We start from the raw sequence: 24,347 nt of genomic DNA, 5'->3' as shown, positions 1-24,347 counted from the left end.
TTTTCATTTTGTAGCTCTTCTGTGATTTGGTGAAATGCTAATGTATTTGTTAAACTGGTGACTCTTAGTATTATTTTGTCAAGTTGCTCATGTGGAAAAAAGAGAAAGTCAGCAGAATAAATGCCAACATTTTTAATGATCAGAATAATTGATTACTAAAATAATTATTACTTGCGGACCTAATTCTATTGTAGCAAAACAATATAATGGGTTTTTGCAGTTTTAGATTAATCAAAACTGTGCAGATTCTTTTTTCTTAGAAAGGAATCGGCACAGTTCTGTTTACAGTAAAGAACTGTGCCGATTCTAGTTACAGTAAGAAACAGTAACTCTTTCTGACTGCTTTATTAAAGTGCTCCCTTTTTTTCTTGTGATCTTTATAATTGTCATGATGGCTTGCATTAAAACTCACTCTGAATGTGCAGCTGCAGGACTTTGAAGCCGCTCTGAAGCAGCGGGACGGGATCATCACCCAGCTCACGTCCAACCTGCAGCAGGCTCGTGAGGAGAAGGACGAAATCACTAAAGAGTTCCTGGCGCTGACAGAGCAAAGCCAGAAACTTCAGTTCCAGTTCCAACAGGTAGGAAATGCTTTATTTAGTTTTTAATTTCTCTAATTACATGTAATTTTTTCTACTTTCACTATGGCATAAAAATGTGTTCTCAAAAACAGAAGCAGCAGAGGATATCAAATTAGTCATATTTGTGTTGAAATCATTTTTAAAACTTCTGCCAAGTTGGGTAAAAAAACATTAGATTGCTCCTTCAATAAATATTAAATGTTTAAATATCACAAAATATCTTTCATTAAAGCAAACTGGGAGGAATTGGTTTTCTGTTTTCAACATAATAATTGGTAATAAAACCATTTTCTGCACACTAGCTGCAGGCCGGTGAGGCGCTGAGGAACACCAGCCACAGCAGCACCGCAGCAGATCTCCTGCAGGCCAGGCAGCAGCTTGTTCAGTACCAGCAGCAGCTGGAGGAGATGAGCGCGGAGGTCAAAGGGCACCAGGAGACAAGCGGCAAACAGCTGCAGCTCATCAACCACCTCCAGCAGAAGCTCAGCGAGGTGGAGCTGGTGAGGACCGCCACACTCTTAACGCCGGCAGCTTAGCAACGACTAGCTTGTGTGTGAATCTGAACCTGAATGTCTCTTCAGTCAGGGAGAAGGTCAGAGGAATCGTTTGCAGAAAGGATTAAGGAAAAGGAGCTGCTGATTGCCGAACAAGAAAAGGTTATTCTGAGTCGGGAGCAATCACAAAGACAAGTAGAGGAAGAGTTTGCACAAACAATAGAAGATAAAAATCAGTTAATTTCACAGCAAACTGCAACAATCACAAAACATGAGCAGTCATTGATGCTGCTCAGGCAGGAAGTCATTCATGCTGGAAGGACTAGAGATGAGAAAATCATTCAGGACTCTGATGACAAAGACATAATTATTGCAGAGAAGGACAGGGTCATTTCTGATCGTGACTCTGATCTTATCCGGTTGAAAGACGAGCTGGAAAACTCTGTAAAACATCTGCACGAGCTTCGGCTGCAAGTCGCTTTAAAGGAATCTGAGCTTGAAAAATGCCTGACTGAGTTAGGCAGCACAAAATCTGAATTAATAACCTGCAAAAGTGAAATGGAGAGTTATAAATTGGAGCTGGAGAAGGAACAAAAGGAGTTAGAAAGCTGTAAAGGAGAGCTTGCGAACTCCAGACATAGAGAACGGATGTCATCCAGTGAAATCATGCAGCTCATGGGAACAGTAGAAGATCTGCAGAAACGCTGCCACCAGGGGAGCGTATCGGAGACCGACGCCTTCCAAAAAATGCAGGAAGAGACCGCAAGGGAGCTGGAACTTCTCAGGGCAGAGCTGGATGAAATGTACGGGCAGCAGATCGTCCAAATGAAGCAGGAGCTCAACCTGCAGCATGCAGCCAGAATGCAGCAGATGACTGAGCAACATCAGGCTGAGATCGAGCTTCTAAAAGCACAACATCAAAGTTCAAATCTCAGCAAAGGAGAGGTCGAAGCTCTGAACGCCAGAATCAGAGAGCTGCAATTTATTTTACAGCAATCTGAAGCGACGTACGATGAAACCAGACGGGAGCTGAGTCAAGTTGCACAAGAGAAGTCGAAGTTGCAGTCCAAGGTTGAGAGTCTTGTTGGTGATCTACATGCTGCTAGGCATCAAGTGGAGCAGGTCTCCACCAGGCTAGCGTCTCAGGAAACTACCCAGCAGCTCCAGGAGACCATTCAGGGCTTGAGGGACGAGCTGTCAGCTGCTCAGGAAGCTGCGGTCGAAGCAGAAACCAAACACGAATCCGAAATCACCAACTATAAGATCAAACTGGAGATGCTCGAACGGGAGAAAGACGCCGTCCTGGACCGTATGGCGGAGTCGCAGGAAGCGGAGCTGGAGCGCCTCCGGACGCAGCTCCTGTTCAGCCACGAGGAGGAGCTGACGAACCTCCGAGAGGACCTGCAGAGGGAGAGCTTCCTGAACGCGGAGAACCTGCTCAACGAAGCCGCCGTCCGGCACGAGAAGGCTTTGGATGAGCTGCGTGTCGGTCACGCTCAGCAGCTGGAGTTGTTACAGAAAGAGAAGACGAGTTACACTGCAGAGAGGAACGACCTTCTGCAAAAGATTCATGGGCTGGAGGAAGATCTGAAGCTGGCTCTGCAAAGCTCCAAAACAGAGGAGCTGGTTCTGCAGCTCCAGGAACTTCAGGTTGAACTCCAGGAACTTCGAAAAGGCGCGCAAGATCGAGTTAGGATGCAGAATCAAATCCAGTCTTTACTGAAACAGATGGAGGTTCTGGAAAACCAGAAAAAGGAAAAAGAGCAGAAAGTAAAGGAGCATGAGGATCAAAAGGAGACGTTGTTTCAGTCTAATAACGCTTTAAGAGTCAAGATAGAGACGCTAACGGCACAGAACAATCAGTTCCAGCGACAGGTGGACGAGCTTCGCGAGGACATTGAGAAGCAGAAGAGCACTTTCTCTTTTGCAGAGAAGAACTTCGAGGTGAACTTCCAGGAGCTCAAAGAAGAGTACGCGAGTCTGGCAGAGGTGAAGACGCAGCTGGAGGAGAGGACGCTCAGAGAGACGCTCGAATTTGAGGCGAAGATCGCCCACCTTCAGTCAGACATCCGAGAGCTGGAGAAGCGGAGCGGTGACGTGAAAATGGAGCGCGACCTGATGGAGAAGCTTAATGTTACTTTGAATGAGAAGAAGAGCCAAGCTGATCGGCTTTCTGAAGTTACAGAGCGACTGATGGCTACTGAGACCAGAGTCAGGCAGCTGGATGAAGATTTGATCAAAGCCAGGCAGAAAAATTCAGAGGTCATTGCCAAAAATGAAAGCCTCTTAAAGGAACTGGAGAAAGCACAGGAGATTAGGAGCAAACAGAAAAAACTCCTTCAGGAGAAAGAGCAAACTGTTGAGGCGGTTTCTCCTTCAGAGGATCATCGCCGTCAGATTCAGTCGCTACAGCAGGAGATCAAAGCTCTGACGGCTCGTTTAGGTGCAGCTGAAGCAGAGAGAGACGGCGCTCTGCGCACTCTGGAGCTCCACAGGCTCTCACACACTCCGTCTCCAGCGGCAGCGCACTCCTCTGGGGAGGGACCCGTTGAGGGGCGAACCTCCCCACACAAGCCGGCTTCTTCGGGGTCAAGCAGGCGCAAAAGACGACAGAGGTCGAAGCAGGAGCGCAGAGCCGGCTCGGCGGCTTCAGAGGAGCGACAGAGGGAGGAGGAAGAGCGAGCGAAAAGTGCTGCAGAGGAGGAGATGCTGCCTCAGACGCAGAGCCGAGTTATGTCATGTTCACCGGAGAGCGCCGGTAAGGAGGACTCTGCCGCCGGGTACCAGGGAGACGGAGGCAGAGACTGCATCAACAAAGCGGTGAGCACTCACATGTTTCTGCTCTTTTCTTTTTCTCTTTGAAGTCTGAACAAATGAAGCATCCGTGGAAACCGCGTCACTTTGAATTCATTTAGTTTAGAGCTTTTTTAAACATCTAAAGAGTGAACTCAAAACCAAATCAGGTGTTGATTTTTTTATTTTTATTTCTCTTTTTATGAGGAGAATATGACTGGAGCGGTTCAGCTCTGAAAAATTTCCTCTCTAGTGAGCAACAGTGTTGATTGTAAATTGCCTTAGAGTCTGAAGGCTTGCTTTGAAAGGCAGCGTTTAGCAAGACTGCTGCCTTCAAAGATGCATTTTTACACTTCTGCAGCCAGAAAAGCCGCACACACGACAGCCTGCATGTAAAATTCATGTGAGGACTAGACATGAAAAAGACCTCTGTACTGTTTCTTTTATTTATTTATTTATTTTTTTTGCTCGGCTTGTTCTTGCTGCTCACCATTAAACTCAATAACAGCTCAGAACAGATAAACAAGTCTGCTTACAGATTTGAATTTGCCATTGTGTCGAAATGTGTACATTCTAGTTTCTTTCCATCCTGCAGGGAGTGAAGGGTTTGAGGTGAGAAGCCATTTTAACCCAGTCACTTTCTGTCCGTGTCACCTCCAGCTGTGCTACAAACACACACAAAGCAAAAGATTGTGTACAATGTTTGTCTGCCATCTCACATCTGTGCTTCGTGATGCTTTAGTCACCTCCTGGGCTGGAAAAACCATCCCTGCAACTGGATATAACTTTCCTGCCCAAAAGCTGCTTTGTTTTTGGATGGCAGTAAAAAGTCTTTAAAATTATAATTCATAATTGCTTTAAAACTAGTTTTAGTTTTGATACTTAATGGGTTAAAGAGGAATTTTGATGAAGGTAGTTAATGTCTGCTCCGTCTCAGGAAGTGATCCATAACGGTGCATTTTATTCTGTCCATCATTGTCTTGTTTTGTCTGAATTTCTTGCTGAGGAAACAGTGCTTTGCTAAAATATTTACGCACCTTAAACTTTTTCACATTTTCTCACGTTGCAACTGAAAACTTTCATGTATTTCACAGGGATTTAATGGGATGGACCAACATAAATGGATGGATAATTATGCAGTTTTTTTACGAATCTGAAGCATGTGGTGACTATTTCTATTAAGACTCCTATGCTGTAGTTTCCCTTAAATAAAATTTAGCTCAACAAATTACCTTCAAGAGTAGGGCTGAGTAATTAATCAATAACAACGCACACTGTGATAGACATGTGATCAATATCAGTAGATAAAACGTCCGGTAGAATTATCAATAATTTCACTGAACTCTGATCAAGAACCGCACAGCATTCTGGGAGTTGTAAGCAGAGGAAAGACTTTAGTCACTAAACTTCTCTTCCAGCAAGATTGGTGGAATCAACTGACTCACTTCCTCTTTGGTTACCTAGCAACAACCAGTTGAGTAACTGGCGCAGCAGCAGCACCACTGTGCCTCATAACTGTTTAGAAATAAATAAAACATCAACGATGTGGAGTGAAAACCGTGGCTAAGACGAAAGTTTGGCAGTATTTTAGATATTTTAAACAAAAACTAATAATTCTAAATATAAGAACAGCTGTGCTACTAATCTTCTTGTACAGTTTACTGTAAAATGACAATAAATCGAATCATCCGGCTGTGGGTAAATTCAATTCTGTGAAGGGCTCAGAGGTTTATTAGAGAACATTAGAAAATAAACGGCATCATAAATACAAAGGAACACAGTGAACACATAAGAGGTAAAGCTGTGGAGAAATTTAAAGCAGTGTTTGGGTGACAAAATAATTTCAGAAGCTTTAACATCTCACAGAGCATTGTTCAACCCATAGTATAGCACCAAAGCAAACCCACAAAGACATGGAAGCCCCCCTAGTGATCTTTTGCAGCTACGTCACTTTCGCCACGACCGACGTCGGAAGTGATGATCGGGACTATTGAAGAGAGCATCTGAAATTGTTTTCCAGAGTTGTTTTTGCCAGTTTATTCACCGTTTCTACTTGTTCGAGTCGAGCTAATTTGTCTGTGAACGTAACACATCTGGTTGGGGCTCAGAGACGGAGATATTTATAAAAATAGGAAATAGCTAGCTTAGAAACCGAGCCATACCTCCCCTCTCCTGATATGTTGATTACCGACTTTGTCTGAATTCACATTACATGGTCTGTATCACTATGTCTTAAACAACGTCTCCCTTTGCACCGGAGCAGCCTTAAAAACGTACGGAAGACGAGACGCTAACCAGTTTTTTCCATGCATGCTAGGCTACATGACACTGTCTCCATGGTTACCAGTGTTTAGACTTTATGGTACCTTGTCCATAAAGCAATACTCGATATGTTTACATACATATGTATAATAAAAGAGGCTTAAAGAGATATAGGAATCCATCACAGTTTATGAACGTTAATCTTCTTACCTTGTAAAAAAGACGTTGGGCACAAATCCGCGATTACACCGAGGGCTGCCAGTCATGATAACGGCTGCTATCCACCACCGCCATCTTTCCTCGTCGTTGACTATTTGAAGATTCTAGAATGATTTGTGTTACAACAAGATTTAATTACCCCTTTAGGATAAACTAAGTAATTTGGAAATTGAGTTTAATTTAAAGCCAAATTACATCCTCAGTTGTGTGAAGCTGATGGAGATAAATATCCTAAAAGATTCGCAGCTGTAGTTGCGGCAAAGCAGTGACTCAGCTCGAGGATTGAATACAAATGTACACCTCTCTTTTTAGACTTTTATTTGTTAAAAAAAAGAAAGAAAAGATAACCATGTAAAATGCATCTTCCATTTTTCATTATGAGGTATTTTTTTGTTGGCCTGTCATATAAAATCCCATTAAAATACACAAATACTGAGAGAGATGTGAAAAAGCTCAATGGTGATAAATGCTTTGGAAGGTGGTGTATATTTAAGGTTTTTTCGCACTTTGTATTAAAAATGTGTTTTATATTCTGTTTGCTTTATACAGGTGAGTGGACAGGGGATGGGCTGTCACACAGAGTGTGCTGAAGAGGAAGAAGAGACCTCTGAACATGTAAATGTCACTTATGCTCACATCCTGCTCTTTGTCTTGAAGTTGCTTTGATGCATCATTCAGCTCACAGTAAAGGTTGATAGATGGGGGGCCTCTACTGTAAGGAATGCTTCAAGCTGCACTCTTACAAAAGCAGATATTTTTCTGCTCTGTTGATGCTCCTGAAATTGCCATGCAGGGCCATGAGCACAGTTCACAGAATTTTCATTTGAGCGCAAAAAGGAGAATTTAATTGCAGAGCTTTGTGTTCTGCAAGTCGACAAACATCAGTTTAATTGCAGCAGAATCAAAGGAGCCAAAGAATTGGAGGAGAGAAGTGTAAAAGCGGGGAGCAGTCCTGTGAGGAAAGGGAGGAAAGAGTGAAATGTCATGAAGTCACTGGTTCGACACAACCTCTTAAAACAGGGTGAAGACGATTTTTCCCGATGCTGCTGCCAAAGTTAGCGATTTTCTCACTGTTTATTCAGTAAAAGCAAAGTAAACATTTAAATAAGCTTACTTTAAGAACTTCAGCTCTGTGCTTCATTATCTAGATGAAAAAATCTAAATAATAAATCTAGTTATTTTATAAGTGAAGAAGAAGATCTGACTATCAGTTTGTGACCTGTACCTCCAGCACCCTTGTGTTTTTTGATTGGCCTAGTCAAATCTGGTCGGAAATCAATTTGAGATGTTGTAACATAAACCTTAAATAATACCTAAAAACATTCCAGAGTTGTAAAGCTTTTTTAATTGTCTGATAAACTAAATAATATTAGAACATTTTCTTCCCTCAATCTACTCTGGTTATCTTTGTCTGATTGTAAAACCTGTTGCATGATCTTAAAATTTCCAGTGCAGCAGAAACAGAAGAAACATTTTAACAGTGCAATTGTCAGCAATTTAACACATGGTCAAATGTAATTAAGTAAGAGTTAGAAAGACAAGATAGACTTACTGAAAGCCCATTTTATTGAATCATTTGCATTTATTTGTAGGGCTGATCTGCTTTTAGTAGTGGTTTGTTTGTTCTCCACTGACCTTCTCTCATCTGCATGCTTTGTTTAATTACCAACATCTGAGGAGAGAGGCTCTCTCCTCCACACAGTCAGATGGAGTGACCGTATCATAACACCACGTTTTAAAGTACGGCCTAATCAAGATGTAGAGCGCACTTTAAAGCTTGTAATCTCAAAAGCTTACAGAATCACATATTTGTGCTAATGCATTATGCATCATCATGTTAAGGAACCTTTTGTTGAGCTTTTTGTTGTTTTCATCCTGAAGTGCAGACGGTTATAAATCACGTTTCTGTTTCAGAAATGAGATTGTTGGGATTAGGATTTTAATCTTTCATTTCCTTTTTTTATGAGAAAATGGATGATGCAAAATTTAATTTATGGTTACATTTGATTTATCTTATAACTGTCATTTGCTGGCTGTTTTTATGTGTAATAATAGACCAAATAAAGGGTGTCCAAATTGCGGCTCGGGGGACATTTGCGGCCCCTTGACTCATTCTATGGGGCCACAATATAGTTGATGCAGAAAAAGTTTTTTTTTTCTTTAATTAGACCAAACTATTACTTTCTCCAAAGTAAAACTCAAAGTAATTCTTTTAAAAATCATGTTTTTAACTTTCTCTTTAATTTCATTTTAAATATGATCACATTTATTAACTGACTGACTTACAGACTTTAGAGAACCCAAATCTGTTTTTTTTGTTTGTTTTTTTTAACCTTTGCTTGGTGCATATAATCATTTTTAAAAGCGAGTGGCCAAAATCCTGTTCTTATTGTTGAAAATAAGTAAAATATTTTTCTTTCTTTTATTTTTTTTTTAATCCAAGTCACAAAATATTTGTAAACCAGATATCTTTCTTTTTGTAACACAAAAAACTCTTTCAGTTTTGGATCTAAATAAATAAATAATTTTTTGTCGTTTTGGCCCGCAACTACTTTTGACTTGATGATTTTGGTCCATGTGACAAAACGTTTGGACACCATTGTAGTAAATAATTACATTTCTGTGCTTGTAGTTGGATTTAGTTAACTGATAATTAGTTGTTTTAACATGTGATTTCTTCTTTGTGTGTGAAGGAGGAGTGCAGGCTGCAGATGGAGGCGCAGCGCATCAGCCTGTCTCAGATCCACGCCGCTCAGCTGGAGCTGCTGCAGGAAGAGACGGACGCCTCTCTGGACCTCAGACTGCACCACCTGAGAGAGCAAAGCGGCCCGGGTAAACCTGTCTACTACTAAATGCTATCGAGCTGCAAGCAGCATATCTTATATTTATTTGTGCTTGTAGTACATCTGTGGTTGTCTGAAGTGTTTGTGCTTTCTCAGGTGGCAGAAGAAAATCCAAACGCATGATAGAAGCTGTGTCAGAAGAATGCAGTGAGATAATTCTGGTAATTTTAAACTGAGATACCAGTTTTTAATTCACACGTGTTTCCACATTTTCCTTAACCATTTTCATTTCCATTTCAGTCTTTCCAGAAGATTTTTGGTAAAGAGTTTTTGGAGAGTATCAACACAGCAGACCTGTCGCTTATTTCAGAGGAAAGACCAGCAACTAGTGAATCCTCCTCCATTGTTCAGGAGGCTAGAGGTATACACTCTATAGAATTACAACAATAATCTATATGTTTTTTATCTATGTTCACTCTAATATTTTTCCTTATTGTAACCTTTTATTATTCTAGAGTTATACACCAATCTTCGGCAGGTGAGGGAGAAAATTAAGCATGAACATGATCGGCTCTGTCAGCTTCAAGATCTGCTGAGATCTGATGTAAATAAGGTAAAAATGCACAGATTCCTACACTGCCTTAAAGTTTTACGTCACATGGCTGTAATTACTTACTGTATTCATTCACATGTTTCAAATTCACCAAACAGGCAGATTCTGTTTTGGTGTTGCACCTATAATAAAATCATTTCCATTTTACAGTAAAATTATAAGTATTTTTTAACCTAGAACTGCTAAATCGGGTTGTTTTTTTGGATAAATTATAATTTATTTAGCATCTTTGTTGTTACTCAGCTGTTTCTGTCTCACATAATGCAAAGTGGACACTTTGTTTTTAGTAGCAGAGCACTAATTTAACAGATAAATTCAATCTAATCTCCTAGATAAGTGAGCTGCAGGTGGCCTATGATGAACTGAAGATCAACAGTGAGAAGCAGCTGTCTGACCTCAACGCACAGCTTGCAACAATAAGCCATCCTTCAAGCAGAGGTATATTTGATCACCTCTCCAAAGCTGCTGCCACACATTTTCTCGTCTTACCATATGTATTTGTGTTTAGCAAAATGGTGTTTTATGTGGCTCTTCACTTGAAGAAACAGAGCTCATCAACTCTAGCCATGTTTTAAGTGTTTGGATTGTTTATTATGCACATTTATACAGTACATTGGATGTGTATTAGGGTATAGGATGTAGATATTAATGTGTGCTACTGCATTCAAACAGAGTTATTAGTTCGGTTAATTTTAACTGATTGAATGTTGCCTGACCTACAAATCCAGATATTTTCTAATCATTGTTAAATTATCTAATGGACCTTTCAGCAACTTCCTATTTGATTAATTGGCCCTCTGTGCATTCCTCTGTTAGAATCCTCAATTATTTTAAAGCAAAACTAATTAGGGCTTATTTACGGAAGAGGATTAGGGACACTGAAAAAAAATAAATAAATTCTGACTTTAAAGTCAGATTTTTTTTTCTCTCAGAATTCTGAGATTAAAGTCAGAATTCTGACTTTAATTCTGTCAGAATTCTGACTTTGAGATTAAAGTCAGAATTCTGAGATTAAAGTCAGAATTGTTAATTTTTTTCGTGGCCCTAATCCTCTTCCGTACTTATTGGCGTATTAATTAAATAAGAAATGTTCAATTAACCCATGCTTGTGTAAAAGACTTTGGGCAAGAAAATACCATTTTCAAAGTCTATATGTGGACTAACTCATGGGAGACTTCTATGTAATAATGAATTTTCACACTTACTGCATATTTCAAAAAACATTGGAGTATTATTGCAAGGAGTAAAAACTTAAGGAGTAAAAACTTAAAATGTCTTAAATTAATTTAAAAAGTTAGGTGGCCTGTATAATTCCCACGTCCTAAAAATGTTGTCTTCACTGAACTTTTTAATTAAAAAAAAAAAAAAATTATTTTTTATTTTTCTAGCGTGACTTTTCTGTCAGGCAAAAATTTGAGTCGCCTTCAGACGTCTTCATTGTCTCAACTCAAAACGGTTGAGAGTAGCGCTAACTAGCTGTCATGGATATTATTTATACATGTAAAGAATAATTTAAAGTATTTATATATGTATATATATTATTTGTATAATATACATTTATAATTATACGGAAATAATGTCTGACTAGCTGCTAATATACCGGTGCTAGCTACCTAGCCTGCTATTTACGTCCATCATGGGTAAGTGCCAATTCACAGCTAGTTGGCTATGAATTGGCCAACTAGCTATGTTGGCCATTTCATACATACATACAGAAATGTATGAAGTTCATACATTTCTGTGGAGCTATGGGTCTTAAATTCTATACATAATTGTCTTTAAAAGTTTTAAATTTGAGTTGGTGAAACCTGCTTAAACTGTAATAATTGAATGCTTTTTTTATTGGTAAGTAATAAGTTTGTCTGATTTGAGTATCGTCTAGTTTCTGTTTTTGAAATTTCACATTGATATATTTTATTTATTTAGTTAATTTTACAGTTTAAAACAAAATCCCTGAACTCTTAATCTAATGCAGGAGTGTCAAACTCCAGTCCTCATGTGCCACAGGTACAAAACACTGGAATGAAATGGCTTTAATTACCTCCTCATTGTGTAGATCAGTTCTCCAGAGCCTTGCTAATGACCTAATTATTCTGTTCAGGTGTGGTGCAGCAGAGGCACATCTAAAAGTTTAAGGGCATTGGCCCTCCAGGACTGGAGTTTGATACTTGTGGTCTAATGCAGAGTGGATGTAAATATCACAGCAATGATCCAGGTGGATTTACCATTTACCAAAAAACTCAGAGTTTCAGCTCAGTGGAGATGGAAATAAGTACAGATGTGCCATTCTCTCAGTTTTATTCTTTGCTTGCTGTTAAAAAAAAAACCTAAATTCTTTACTGCCTTGTTTCAAGTGCTGCAGACCTTGAGCTTCCTCTTGAGATTGTGTTTTTGTAAAAATCACAGTTCACTAGTTCATTTTACACCACAGATTCCCTAAGATTAGCAAATTTCAAATGTTACTACTTATTTTATCTATTTATTTGCTACTTTTATTTCCTTTTTATTTCTTATTAATTTAAATTTTGTTATATTTAATTTGTATTTATCTGTGTAAAAACCACAGTCTTATTTCCACTTTCTTAGATCTGCAGGCCAAGGAATCGGACTCGACATCAGTGGAGCTCCAGAGGCTGAAGGCCGAGGCTCAAGTAAAGCAGCTCCGGCTGGAGGAGAGCCACCGACAGGAAATGGAGCGCCTCAGGGCTCACTACCAGCAGCAGGCAGCGGACACGGAAGAGCGCTATGCTACAGAGCTGTTTGTGTTGCAGCAGCGACTGCAGGAAGCCACAGGAGCCCAGACTTACTACAGGTGATCAAACAGAAACATTCAGTCTCCTATTTATTGCCCACATACATACTCTCCAAATCTTAGTTTGGTAGATTAGCTGATGTTCTAAAAGTTGGTGCATTTTTCACTTTAATCTCATGTATCAATTTTTACTTTAGTTGCTAAATGTTTCTAAAAAGAATTTTAAAAACCAGTAAGTATTTTTATAAAAATCTACACTCTCGGGTTACGTTTTCATAGCTTTTACCACCTCATTTTGAGAGCTGCTTTTAAAGGTTGAGCTTGATTGATTGGCGACATTTAGAGAACTGTAAAAGGATTGCGGTCCCAAGATGCTTCTGTGATAGAAAGGTAACTGACCTATCTAACGAAGGTCAAGAGTCCAGCTACAAAACATTCAGCAGTGTAGCTTTTATTTAAACACAAACCTCTAAAAGAGCCTATTAAATCTCTTCAGATAACTTTGTGATCCAAGTTAAAAGTGTTAAAATGTGAGAAAAAGATGACAGGTTAAAGTAAAAAATAAGTAAATAAAGGGGTTTGCAGGAATGCATTAATTTGTGCGTTCATGCTTATAAAACCTGAGCATGCCGGTGGAGGAAAAAGGTGAACATATTATGAAGATTTTTAGTCATCAGAGCAGTTTTGGTGCAGATCTTATTTGAACACTGTTCAAATCGAATTTAAAGACTTTTTTCTTCTTAATGCCTAAAAAATTGTGCTCATATTTTTTTATTTGTGTCTCATTTATAAATTTGTCTCAGCTAAGATGGCAGAAGCCTGCACCAGAACTTAAATACAACACACAGGAAGCTTTAACCTGACAAAAAACATCAGGGTTCTTACAGATTGGATCCTAAAAAGACAACACTCCTCTCAGACTAAAAATTTTAATTTATTTAATTTGCTCAGACAAATGAGTTTTGGAAAAATTGCCCAAAACTCCCAAGATTCCCCACTGCAGTTTTAAATGTTTTCTGTTTATTGTCTCCATATATATTTTTTGTCATTAACTTTAAACTGACAAAAAAAGGTAAAAGTTGCTTGTCTAAACTACATTTGAGTAGTTTATCTGAAAGAAATGACATCTTGTTTATTTAAACAGTTATTTGCTGAAGTCTTGAGTCGTCTCTTATTTATTGATATTCACAGATCCACAGGTGTTTCACCTCGTCACAGAATTTACTGTCTTACTGTGGATCCCTGCTGCCCTCCACTGTTTGATTTTATAACTATAAAATATTAAGTGTTTTCTTTTATTGGATTCTCATAATAAATCACTAAAGTAATCCATAAAACTGGAGTTTGCATCATATTTTTTGTATAAATACTTGATTTCTCATTATTTCCATTCATTCCTTCAGTTTATGGTTTGTGGAGGTTCAGTTTTAAATTCTGACAGTAGCATAAATATTAGCCTTGTAAACCTTTGTAGTTATACTTTAGATATACTCTAAAAAACACTGAGACTAACACTTGGTTTCATATGCAAGGCCTGCTGTAAATAGAAATAAATGATATAAAGTACATGGATAATTTGGTGTTTATATTTTGAAGCAACTTAAGAAGTGTGAAAAGTGGAAAAGTACTGAATTTGGAGATAAATCTGTGAAGAAATCTTGATAGCAATTTTTTTAATTTAATTTATTTCATAAAAACGTTTATCTCCTGAAATAACTGCGTGTTTAACACCTTAGTAGATGTTTACTTTTGAAGTAAAATCCAGAAATGAATGATGATTGTTGTGCTCTTTGTTTTGCAGCTTGTCCAGCACTCCAGAATTCGGCTGTGAGGGGACGGAGGAACGAAAAGAGGAACTAAAGGTCTGGTTCTTACAGTTTACGTCCTCCTAAGCCTCATGCATCAACTCCTATTACAAGCCGAAGACACGTTAAGATGCTTTGACAGCTACGGGTTGATGGTGAGGGAGGAGTTGCAGCCTTTAGGCTAAAATTTGCCCTAAATCCACATCCAACTGAAACGCCACAGGCAACCTCATGAGTGGACCTATATCTAATGATTTAAAGGATCAGACATTATATAACACTGTCCCGACCAGGCGGACTTATTCTAGTCTTGGAGATTGCATGAAAGGAGGATTCTGTCTTGCGTGAGTGAGCTGCGCTCCATTTAAGCCAACGCTCTAACTTCTATCCCCTTTCCTAGGCTGTCATTTAGCCAGTCCCTTCATCCCGATAGCTCATATTTTAAAGCTCTCATATCTGCACAGAGTTTAGAGGGAAAGTCAGAAGAGAGATGAAGATGAACGTAAAACAAAAACATCTGAAATGCTGTAGAGCAGATTATAGGAGGATATTTTCTAGCGGTTTAACCTTAAAATTGAAGTAAGTGACAAAATTACGAGATTGAGAGCTAGCCTGTTGACTCAAAATTTATCTTTTTATTATTTCTGGAAGCCTGGAGAGCAAACTCCAATATATATCAATTGTGATTAGTCGTTTTGGCTCCAATGGGGAACGAATCTGCTACTACCAGTACATTAATTGTTATTTTTCCCATCTCTCCTCAGGAGCGGAGTGAGGAAGATGTTTCAGAGCGAGACGAAGGGGTGCACCACTCTGCCAGGCCGTCTAGCCTGACGCTGCAGCTGCAGGCGCTCAAGAAAGCGTTGCACCACAAGTACGACCAAGAGGTGGCAGCTCTCAAAGAGCAGCACAGCATCGAGCTGCGAAGGCTGAGAGAAGAAAGGGAACACTGGGGAGGCAAAGGAGAGAGAGAACTGGATCATAACGGTGTGAACGGAGCCGGAAGCTCGACGGAGAACCTCAGCGCCGCTGGACAGGAGGACAGACTGCAGCAGGAGAGGGTGGAGGAGGAAGTAGCAAAGGTAGTAACATAACATGTTAGGTTTTAATTAGGGCTGGCGAGAAATCAATTTTATTGTTTAATCGACTTTTTTAGTTTTTGAAGGTTTAGTTTTTGGATTTTCATAGTCAAAGTGACGTCATCTTCTTAGACAACTTTCCGTTTATTTGGACTTTGAATTTAGGTCAACTCTGTGGTGGAGCATTAGGGCCAGGCTATGACTTATTTTCTTTTAATTACAATAATAAGATTATAACATCAAAAATGCAGTTACAGTGGTTTGAGAATAAGGTCATAATCTTATGAGAAATCCAACACAAATAACAAAAAATTTAAATGAGGAATGTTGAGCATTTTGTGAAGTTTGGTGTAGGTTTGACAGGAAACGCTTAATAGAAATATTTAATCTTTTAACACATCAGCATAGAGTTATTGTTCATGCAAACAAATGTGTCTATTTTGAAGAAAAATGCCCAACCAGAGCTGGTCACGTCTGATCCTGATTAGCATATCAGAGCTTTTTTCAAATTACCGGTAAAATAACCTTTTCTCATTATTTTAAGAATTTTTTCTGGTAAAATTGTCTTTTTTTTTCTCATAATTAATCAAAAATTCTTGTAGCCTGGCCCCAATACTCCATTATACAACTCTCAGAAGGGATGAAGGAAATAAAAAACACTTTTGGAGAATACTTTCTGTCATTTGTAATTTCCCTTTTTAGAAAATAAAATTAGAAAAATAAATCTGATCTGGGATGAAAAATCTGAGATTTTATTTTTAAGCCACATTGCCCAACTCTACTTTTAATAAAAACTTTGTATATACCCTGCAAAAGTTTTGTTGGAATAATGAGAAAGTAGGTTTTTAACTCATGCAGCATAAATACACATTTTCTTGATTTGTGTGGATATATTTGGTAGATTTACTGTAGCTCATTTACTGGGTCACCACAACAAAAGAAGCACCCAAAACATTTTTTCTTTTTTCAGCCGTTGTTTACCTCTGTTGTTTTCAATCACACAAATAAAAACTAAGATCATATTTTGTTTCCTGGTTCTTGACAGGCCATAGTCCAGATGTCCGTGGAGTTCGCACAGCAGACTGAGCTGGCTCGGCTCCGGAGACGAGCCAGCCAGACGAATAGCTCCATGCAGACCCAGATGGACGACGAGGACGTCGACGGGGAGATTGAGGAGCAGACTCCCAGGGCTTCTCCACTTGCAGGTGTCTGGTTAGAGGAACCGGAGAGAGAGGAACTGGAACGGGAACTGGAAGAGAGGAACGCTGAGATCAGAAAACTGAAGGAGGAGCTGCAGAAAACTGAACTTGAGCAGGTCAACTCACCTTTTTCATCTAAATGTGTTGTTAAATAGATTTTACAACATCTGTCATTAATTATTTAAGGGAGTGTTTTAGGCTTTACAACAGTTCACAATGCTTCTTCAGTAATTTGCAAAAGAATCAAAGATTTAATGTTTGTTTTTACCCCAAAAAAATTTATTTCTTGGTCTTGTTTTCAGCTTAAATGACTGTTAGATTATATTTAAAGTAAAGCAAATTTTTTTTACTTCATTGTTGCATTTACTTCTTGAATATTTACCATTTTCTTGAAAATTAAACTACTGTGAATTAAGTTCTGGTAAATAACAACAATAAACAATAGAATATTTCAGTGTTCAGGGCCAGTTTTGGGTTTTTTTTTCTAAAAACTCAGACCCAACATGATATAAAATGCATAATCCATATTTTTTCAGAGCAGAATAAGATGCACTGTGGCTGCTTTTCCACTGGGGGGAGCTCTTGTCTGTTCCCGTCTGTCTCCTTCAGGTGCACCTGTTGCCATAGTAGCACAAAGATACTAGTGTTTCTCTGGGCTCGGAGAGAGTTAAATTGTGTCTTTGTGTTCATAAACAGGCAGTGTTTCTACGTATGCACGGCTCTGGCTTATTTGAATTTACTTTTCCTAATGTTTGCACGCGCGATGTTTCACTGTCCAGTGCAGCTTAGTTTTCAGCAGCCTGCTTGTTTGGCTGGAAGTTTGAAATGACAGGGCTGTTGTCTATTTTCTCTCTGCTGCCCGTTCAGGCCTTGAAGAAGAAAAACGATGGTGAGGAGCAAGAGGAGGAAGATTCAGCTCACACAACTGAAGATGAAGAACCCAAAATATCAAGAATATCAAGGCAGGATGATGGAGAGTCTTCAGATAAAGATACTGAAAGGTACAACTGTAATTATACAAAACATTCTGAATGAGGTTTCGCACAATTATATGGTTGACTAAATGTTTAAAGTCTTAATCAACCAGCTAACATGCATTTAATTCCCTCCATTTTTAGAAAGTTGCTGTGTGAAGCCAACAGGAAGCTCAGCCAAGTGCTTGTCGACGTCCTGAAGACGACTGCTGCAGCTGAGGAAACTTTAGGCCTCCACATGCAAAGATTGTGTGAAGGTTCAGCTGGAGTGCAGCCTACCGAGTCGAACACACAGACACAAACCTGCCAGAGTGATAATCCAGGCGAGTAACATCATGGTTTAGAAAACACTTGAGTTAATTTTTGGTTAAACAGTTAAGAGTCCAAGTTAACATCCTCCAGATGGCTGGATGTGTACCAGACCTGTGTTTACTCTAAAACGTTCATTTGTTGCACATTTTGACAGCCTAGCTTGAACAGACAGATTCATCCAAGTGTATATCATTTTGTCGTAAGACCAACTATGTTTAGGTTGTGACAGGAAATGTGATTTAAACCACAAGCTAGAAAATGTTGGAAGTTTTACCACATTAACTTAAGCAGTAAGTTAATGTAAGTAATAATGTATAGCAATAAGTTAATTGCTATAATTAACTTATGTTAACCATTGAGGTCAAACTAATGTGTTGCTGGCAACTGTTACTGGAATCTAAGCAACGTTGTTTCAAATGTTGCTTTGTGTACTTTATGGTTTAACTGGTATTTTCTATTTCCTTTCCGATTTCTACATGATAGAACGCACATAATTTTATTGTTTATTCTCTGAAATGCAAATAAGATGTAGGACAGATAAATTGCACCACAGAATTTAAAGACAGTGTCTCAGTTTATCAAATTAACTAATTTTAAATGAGTAATTTATTGTTCCTAGACACTAAAATATTTATTTTTCTATTAACCAAAAATTATGTTAAAGATGTTAACTGCTCTAAATAAAATAAGTCTGGATTATTTGTGTGAGTTTATCAAGAGTTGTTTTGTTTTAATCTGTTATTCTGTGCCAACAGTAATTCAAAATATATGGGTATTTGAAAAGGTAGTAGATGCTTTAACCCCTGAAATCATTTAATGTTTATTTATGTCCTCTACCACTAAAATCTTGCTTTTCCACAGTACCGAATATATGAGTGTTAACGTTCAGTCACTGGTGGGTTAAAAACACATAAATCACATAAATGCAAATTAAGTTTGTTGCTTGTTGGATTATATGTCAGCATATATATATATACATATATATATGCACCTGAGGGAGGGATGCACAACTCATCTTTCCCTCAGGTGACGTTAATCTAATCTGGGTTTTCATGGAAATACATTTAAGATATTGTTCAGCAGATATTTTCCTATTAACCTGGTGTTTGTGCAACAACAACTCATAAATGCTCTAAACACTTTAAAGTATTTTGGTGGTTTATATTTGTAACAATTAAAATGATTATAAATCTCATGAGTTTTATGTTATACCTGCAGAAGCCAACCAATATATCCTAAAATCCTAATTTTTTTAATGGTCCAGCTGTTTTCTCTAAATTTACAGCCTGTGCAGTTTAGCTGCTAATCATCTTGTATCTTGTGAGGTTTTATGAAAATAAGAAACTTAATAGCTGAAGGTTTATTTCATTAGTGTGTCTGCTGTTGACATATCCTCCTTCTCCCTTTAAAGTAATGATTAACACCCATTTGCATTCTGGTCAGTCCGGTTTATGAGCTGTACATAATAATTGCTGTGAAATCTGTCAACCTGTTCAGCCTGTACTTCGTAGCTTTTACGTAATTGTGCTTTTGTTCATATGATGCTCACCTCTGCAAGAAGACCTTGAGATACTCATATTATGCACACATTCATATAAATAAAACATTTTTCTGTCTGATCCCACAGAAACTCGCCAGAGCAGGAAAGCTGGTGCTGACACCAGGTTCAGGTCTGGTAAGTTGGAGGCTGAGGAGGTTCTGGAGATTCCCCAGGAGATGATGGACCGGCTGCTCCTTGGGGCAGAATCGCAGCTTGAGAGCGAGGAATATTTTCTGGGCATCAGTAGACGACTTCAGGCAGCTGTGGAGAAGATGTTGATGACCATAACAGACACGACTAACCAGGTATGAGGCCACCGTTGGTGCCAGAATGCACAGTGTTCACTTTTACTCGTATATTACTGAATACTTAGATAAGCACTAAGAAAGAAGGGGATATAGACAAATGAGGAGCTTAATTTGAGGTTATTTGCACACAAATTATAAACGTATAAAATAACAGGGAATGATGGTTGTTCCCTTTGATTGCATAATGCCAGCTGGATGTTTTGAGAGCACACAGTCTGTGATCTCACCTGAGTGACTTGCATGACATGAAAGGGCAGAATTACTTCTAGTTTCTGTTCATTCACATCAACATTTCTCCACCTGGACTGTTCATAATAATTAATACAGCAAAAGATTTAATTAACAGCACAGAACCCCAAAGAAACAAACTGCTACAAGTTTCTGCTCGTATGTTCTTGTGTTTGTGTCTGTAAACAGAAAACTCCAGTGACACATTCACGCTTTCAAAACATTTTAAAGACCTCTAAACACTGCTGACCCCCCACCCGTGGGTTTGTGCGCCTGTTCATTTGGAGACATAATGGGGATGAGACGGCAGAATGTGTCCAGAATTCACACACAAAAGAGCTGCCTCATTCCCTCTGGTTGCCTGTAGATACGAGCCGTATTTACACAGAGCTTTTTGTGTTGGCTAAGCAGCCTATCCTGGTCCGGACTCGCAGAGCGGCTCCTCCCCCGCAGGGTGTCCATGCAGCGTCCCCGCTGCGTCCCGTGTCAGCTCGCAGAGATGGGGCCAGCTTAACTAGGCCATTGAGCGTGTTACAGTAACTGGCTGCACAACTCATCCCTCCCTCTGGCTGGAATTCATGCATTATTCACGCTGAAATGGGTTCTGTCTTGGTGGTCTAAAAATAGCTCCAAAGACGGGAGGCAAAGCATTGCTGCTCTGTAGGTGTGTTTAACATTGGAGTAAAGGATTTATTTTCTAAATTTATCAGAACATGTTTGTAGTCAGTAGCATGAGTAATAAGACAAATCAGCAATACCTGGCAATTAATCTAATCAAACTGATATCTGTTTACTAGATAGAGTGCATTCACACCATTTATGCTTAGTCCGCTTTAATCAAAAACTAGTTTGTGTGCCTAGAAAGTCTGGATCCTTTGGGCAGGTGTGGATGCACAATTTCAACCAAAAAGCAAACTCTGCTTTAGTCTGAAAGCGTATGAGTGCCAAGTGGACTGGAGTCCGCTCCAAAACCAGGAAGCGAACTACAACGCAGGGCATTCTGGGTAAATACAACCAAAACAAACATGTGAGTCGAATGCTAACGGAAAAAATGGCTTGAAGACTTTTATTAAGGAAAGAGAATTTCTACAACGTGACACCACTTAATCTTTGAAGGTCAATGTCTTCTTCAGAGGTTGTGTGTTGTTTCCTTCAGTGGTTCTTGGTGCAGCGCCACCACAGGCGAGGAGGTGAACATGTTTTTATTCCTTTGAGTGTGAAACCGAACAGCTGCAAATGTAACAAATGTAATTTTAGGTGTGAAAAACCCTTAAATAATTAAATGTATTCTAGATTTACAACTAGGCTTGTCACAATAATCAATAAATAAATTAATCGCATGATAAATTATAACAAACTCAATAATTTCCATTGGCATGATTTATCGTTTCTCTTTTTTTCTGTCTTTCTACCAAAAACTGGATGACAAAAGTCTTCAGTTTGGTGTTTTGGTCTCAACTAGCCTTTATTTTGAAGGACAATGTTCTTCACAATCTTTTAGATCGTGTTCTTGAATTATTATTTTGTTTACAAAGACTTCAAAATTAATTTTATTTGTTGTTTTGTTTGATTATTTTGCATATTTATAATGTCTTTCAGTTCCAGTGTTAAAAGTTCATTAGAATTTAAAGTTTACAGATCTTTTAGATCGTGTTCTTGGATTATTATTTTGTTTACAAAGACTTCAAAATTAATTTTATTTGTTGTTTTGTTTGATTATTTTGCATATTTATAATGTCTTTCAGTTCCAGTGTTAAAAGTTCATTAGAATTTAAAGTTTACAGATCTTTTAGATCGTGTTCTTGGATTATTATTTCGCCATTACCATCATAGAAATGGTATAAAAACAACAATATTATCGTTTATCGCAATAACTACTGGAAAAATTTATCATCCAGCAAAATTTATCATGACAGGCTATTTAGCTTGTAGCCTATATTACTATAGGCTGTAAGTAAAAATCATTTAAAACATAGAAATTATAAAATTGTGATTGTTTGGACGCTGTGTGAAATATGAGGATATAATCTGTGTTTCTTCAGCATTATATTTTGGAGAGTCTAAGAGTAACTGTTCTTGAAGGTTAAAGGTCAAATCAGATTTGTTTGAACCTGTCGAGATTTCTTGGTGTATTTTATCTCATTTCTTGCCGTTCTTGTGGAATATTAAAAATTCAAGATAATTCTGACATGAAAATATTTATTTTCAACTAAAATAAAAAGCCCTAAAATATCTAAATTTAATAAATTCTGGAATCGCATGTTATTTCTTTAAAATATGACCTCCTCCTCCTTTAGATTACAGCTAACAAATCTTCAAGCGAACATCACTGATGGCACAACAAACGTCTAATCAACGGAGCCTCTAATGGTTCCTTCATTGATTTTCCTGCTATTGATCTGCTGTACATTAGTCTTGTCTGTTTGTTGTTGAATCACCAAGTCATTAACAGAGACATGCAACAAGTCCAATCAGGAATGTGAAATGTCTTTGTTGAGCCATGGCTTGTAAATTATTTGCCCTTTGGTAGGCGTTTGTTTTGCTCACCGCTGTTTCCTCCCGGGGTGAGATAGAAATAGTTTGTTTGACAACAGACGGAGCAGAACAGTGGCTTCAATGGTCTTAAATTGTTATTTTTTGCTGCTTCAGAGGGAAGAAAATCTGGTTGGACAGCTTTCTGTGAAATGGGCGTGTGCTGTCTGGTTATTTGTGAGCTCGATCTGTTTGCAAATCTACCTGGTCCGCTGGTCTTAAGAAGGATTGAAGCCACACCTGATTTCTCCTCCCACTTTTTCTGGATAGGATCCTGCTGTGTGTTTCAGAGTAGGAAGTAGGAAAACGCAGTCTCTTCTCACAGCTACGTGGTTTTTAATCTTTAAGCAGAAACATTCTGGTGACCTTACTGGTTGTGTTGATTGGTAATGCAAGGAATCTTTGAAGGAAGTAGGGAGGAAGAATAGAGTGAGTGACTTTCCGATCTGAGCGCTGTCATTACGCTCTCACCCGGTTGACGCCTGGGCCGGTCAATTAGAAGGGGCCCCTGGGAGGCTCCCATACAGGTCGGGGCTGCTGCAGCGTCACGGTATTGTTAATGAATCTCCAGAGAGCGAGAGAGAAAGCGGAGAGAGGGGAGAGCAGAGGGAGGTGTGAGCTTTACTGAGCGGCATAATATGGTTTCACTCTGAGGAAAGAAGGTCAGCGACGACACGCAGCGAGGAGCGGTGAAGGGAAGAAATGCTTTGCTTTTTGTTTACCCGTGTTCAGGAGTGGATTTTAGCTGTCCGGACCTGGATCAGACTTCACCCTGCTGCAGAGGATGACACTTTATTGTAGGACTATAAAAACTCTCCCTTTTCCTCAAGGATTTTTATTCTCCAAGCTCACCTGACGCTCCATGTGATTGAGATGACGTGAATGTCACCTTCTCCAAACGATGTTTACTCTCCCTGCATGTGTGTACAAAACACATAGAGACAGTTGCTTGGAGCTATCCACAACATATATCCCGCTGGACTTTATTCCCCATTCGCAGCGAACCGGCTGAGCCCGACGGATCGCATCGGACGGAAACTCCTTTTTCATGAGTCCGGGCAGGAAAGCGAAAGGCTGGAAGTTTTGCCCGCCATGGATTCCTATCGCTCCTACAGGAACTCGAGCATGCAGAGAAGCACGTGGCTGGAGGGGGAGGACCAAGACGTGTACGAGGTGGAATCCCGCATACCCCTTCCTCGACCCTTCCCGCTGTGCAGCACCTTGAACACGAGAAACGCTGTGGTGGTCCAGACTCAGATCTCGCATGTGAACCACAGGACTAATGGTCACCTTCTTAAAGTCATATCTAAAATCTCCCTCCCCACTCCTCCATATACAGTAAGTTTACCACCAGACTGCTGCGTTAAATTATAAATAAGTTGAGGGGTTGTGCATTTTTTTAACCTGCGAGTGAGGATGAATGTTTCATAGGTTCATTTCATGGCCTGTTTTCTGCAGCTCAGGTCCAAACATGCACATAGTTGTGATGTAAGATGAATGTGTCTCCATGTAGGCGCTCAGCAGCTCTCCTGATTCATTAGGTGAAAGATCGTATGACTTCTCCTCTGTGGCAGGTTCACATTACCGCTTCCCAGTTCTCACATCATCACAATAAGACCTTTGCTCAGGGAGATATGAAAATCTATGGAAAATGAGTGCGCAGGCGGTTTATGCCGGTTAAATATGATCTTTTCCAAGTATTTTTATCAGGAAAAACGTTGCTTCTGTCACCTGACAGGTTTTATGGTGCAGATATGGTTAAAATATCCTACTGCAAAGCCGTTAAATCAGCACGTAAGCTGGGTTTGTTATAGTTTGTAAAACGAGTTGCTTCGCCAAAACGTTTGTGATGGCAATGTATTTTTGAAGGTGA

At 39.1% G+C, this 24,347-nt stretch overlaps 3 protein-coding genes across 12 annotated transcripts in view; 1 reads left to right on the top strand and 2 right to left on the bottom strand.

Annotated features, from left to right (window-relative positions):
• dus3l (dihydrouridine synthase 3-like (S. cerevisiae)) overlaps positions 1-6,362 on the bottom strand; it is a 51,145-nt gene extending 44,783 nt beyond the window's left edge. Inside the window, exon 1 of the mRNA XM_044137635.1 lies at positions 6,341-6,362. The gene's annotated coding sequence lies outside the window, so the exon portion shown is untranslated. The remainder of the gene's footprint in view (positions 1-6,340) is intronic.
• The window catches only part of LOC122843117 (transcription termination factor 1, mitochondrial), a 41,688-nt gene extending 35,279 nt beyond the window's left edge, over positions 1-6,409 (bottom strand). The window contains exon 1 of the mRNA XM_044137638.1: positions 6,341-6,409. The gene's annotated coding sequence lies outside the window, so the exon portion shown is untranslated. The remainder of the gene's footprint in view (positions 1-6,340) is intronic.
• Positions 1-24,347, top strand: part of akap9 (A kinase (PRKA) anchor protein 9) — a 91,157-nt gene that overhangs the window by 26,926 nt on the left and 39,884 nt on the right. For all 10 annotated transcript variants that reach the window (XM_044137632.1, XM_044137634.1, XM_044137630.1 and 7 more), the window contains 16 exons: positions 426-581; positions 884-1,081; positions 1,163-3,895; positions 6,899-6,964; positions 9,043-9,181; positions 9,289-9,353; positions 9,433-9,553; positions 9,648-9,745; positions 10,078-10,183; positions 12,332-12,557; positions 14,299-14,359; positions 15,067-15,384; positions 16,427-16,696; positions 17,448-17,581; positions 17,699-17,877; positions 19,494-19,711. In XM_044137632.1, coding sequence (XP_043993567.1) covers positions 426-581; positions 884-1,081; positions 1,163-3,895; positions 6,899-6,964; positions 9,043-9,181; positions 9,289-9,353; positions 9,433-9,553; positions 9,648-9,745; positions 10,078-10,183; positions 12,332-12,557; positions 14,299-14,359; positions 15,067-15,384; positions 16,427-16,696; positions 17,448-17,581; positions 17,699-17,877; positions 19,494-19,711 — 5,088 coding nt within the window. The remainder of the gene's footprint in view (positions 1-425; positions 582-883; positions 1,082-1,162; positions 3,896-6,898; positions 6,965-9,042; positions 9,182-9,288; positions 9,354-9,432; positions 9,554-9,647; positions 9,746-10,077; positions 10,184-12,331; positions 12,558-14,298; positions 14,360-15,066; positions 15,385-16,426; positions 16,697-17,447; positions 17,582-17,698; positions 17,878-19,493; positions 19,712-24,347) is intronic.

Source organism: Gambusia affinis, linkage group LG14 (genome assembly GCF_019740435.1).
Source record: "Gambusia affinis linkage group LG14, SWU_Gaff_1.0, whole genome shotgun sequence".
NCBI lineage: Eukaryota > Metazoa > Chordata > Actinopteri > Cyprinodontiformes > Poeciliidae > Gambusia > Gambusia affinis.
This window is presented reverse-complemented; position numbering and strand designations above follow the sequence as displayed.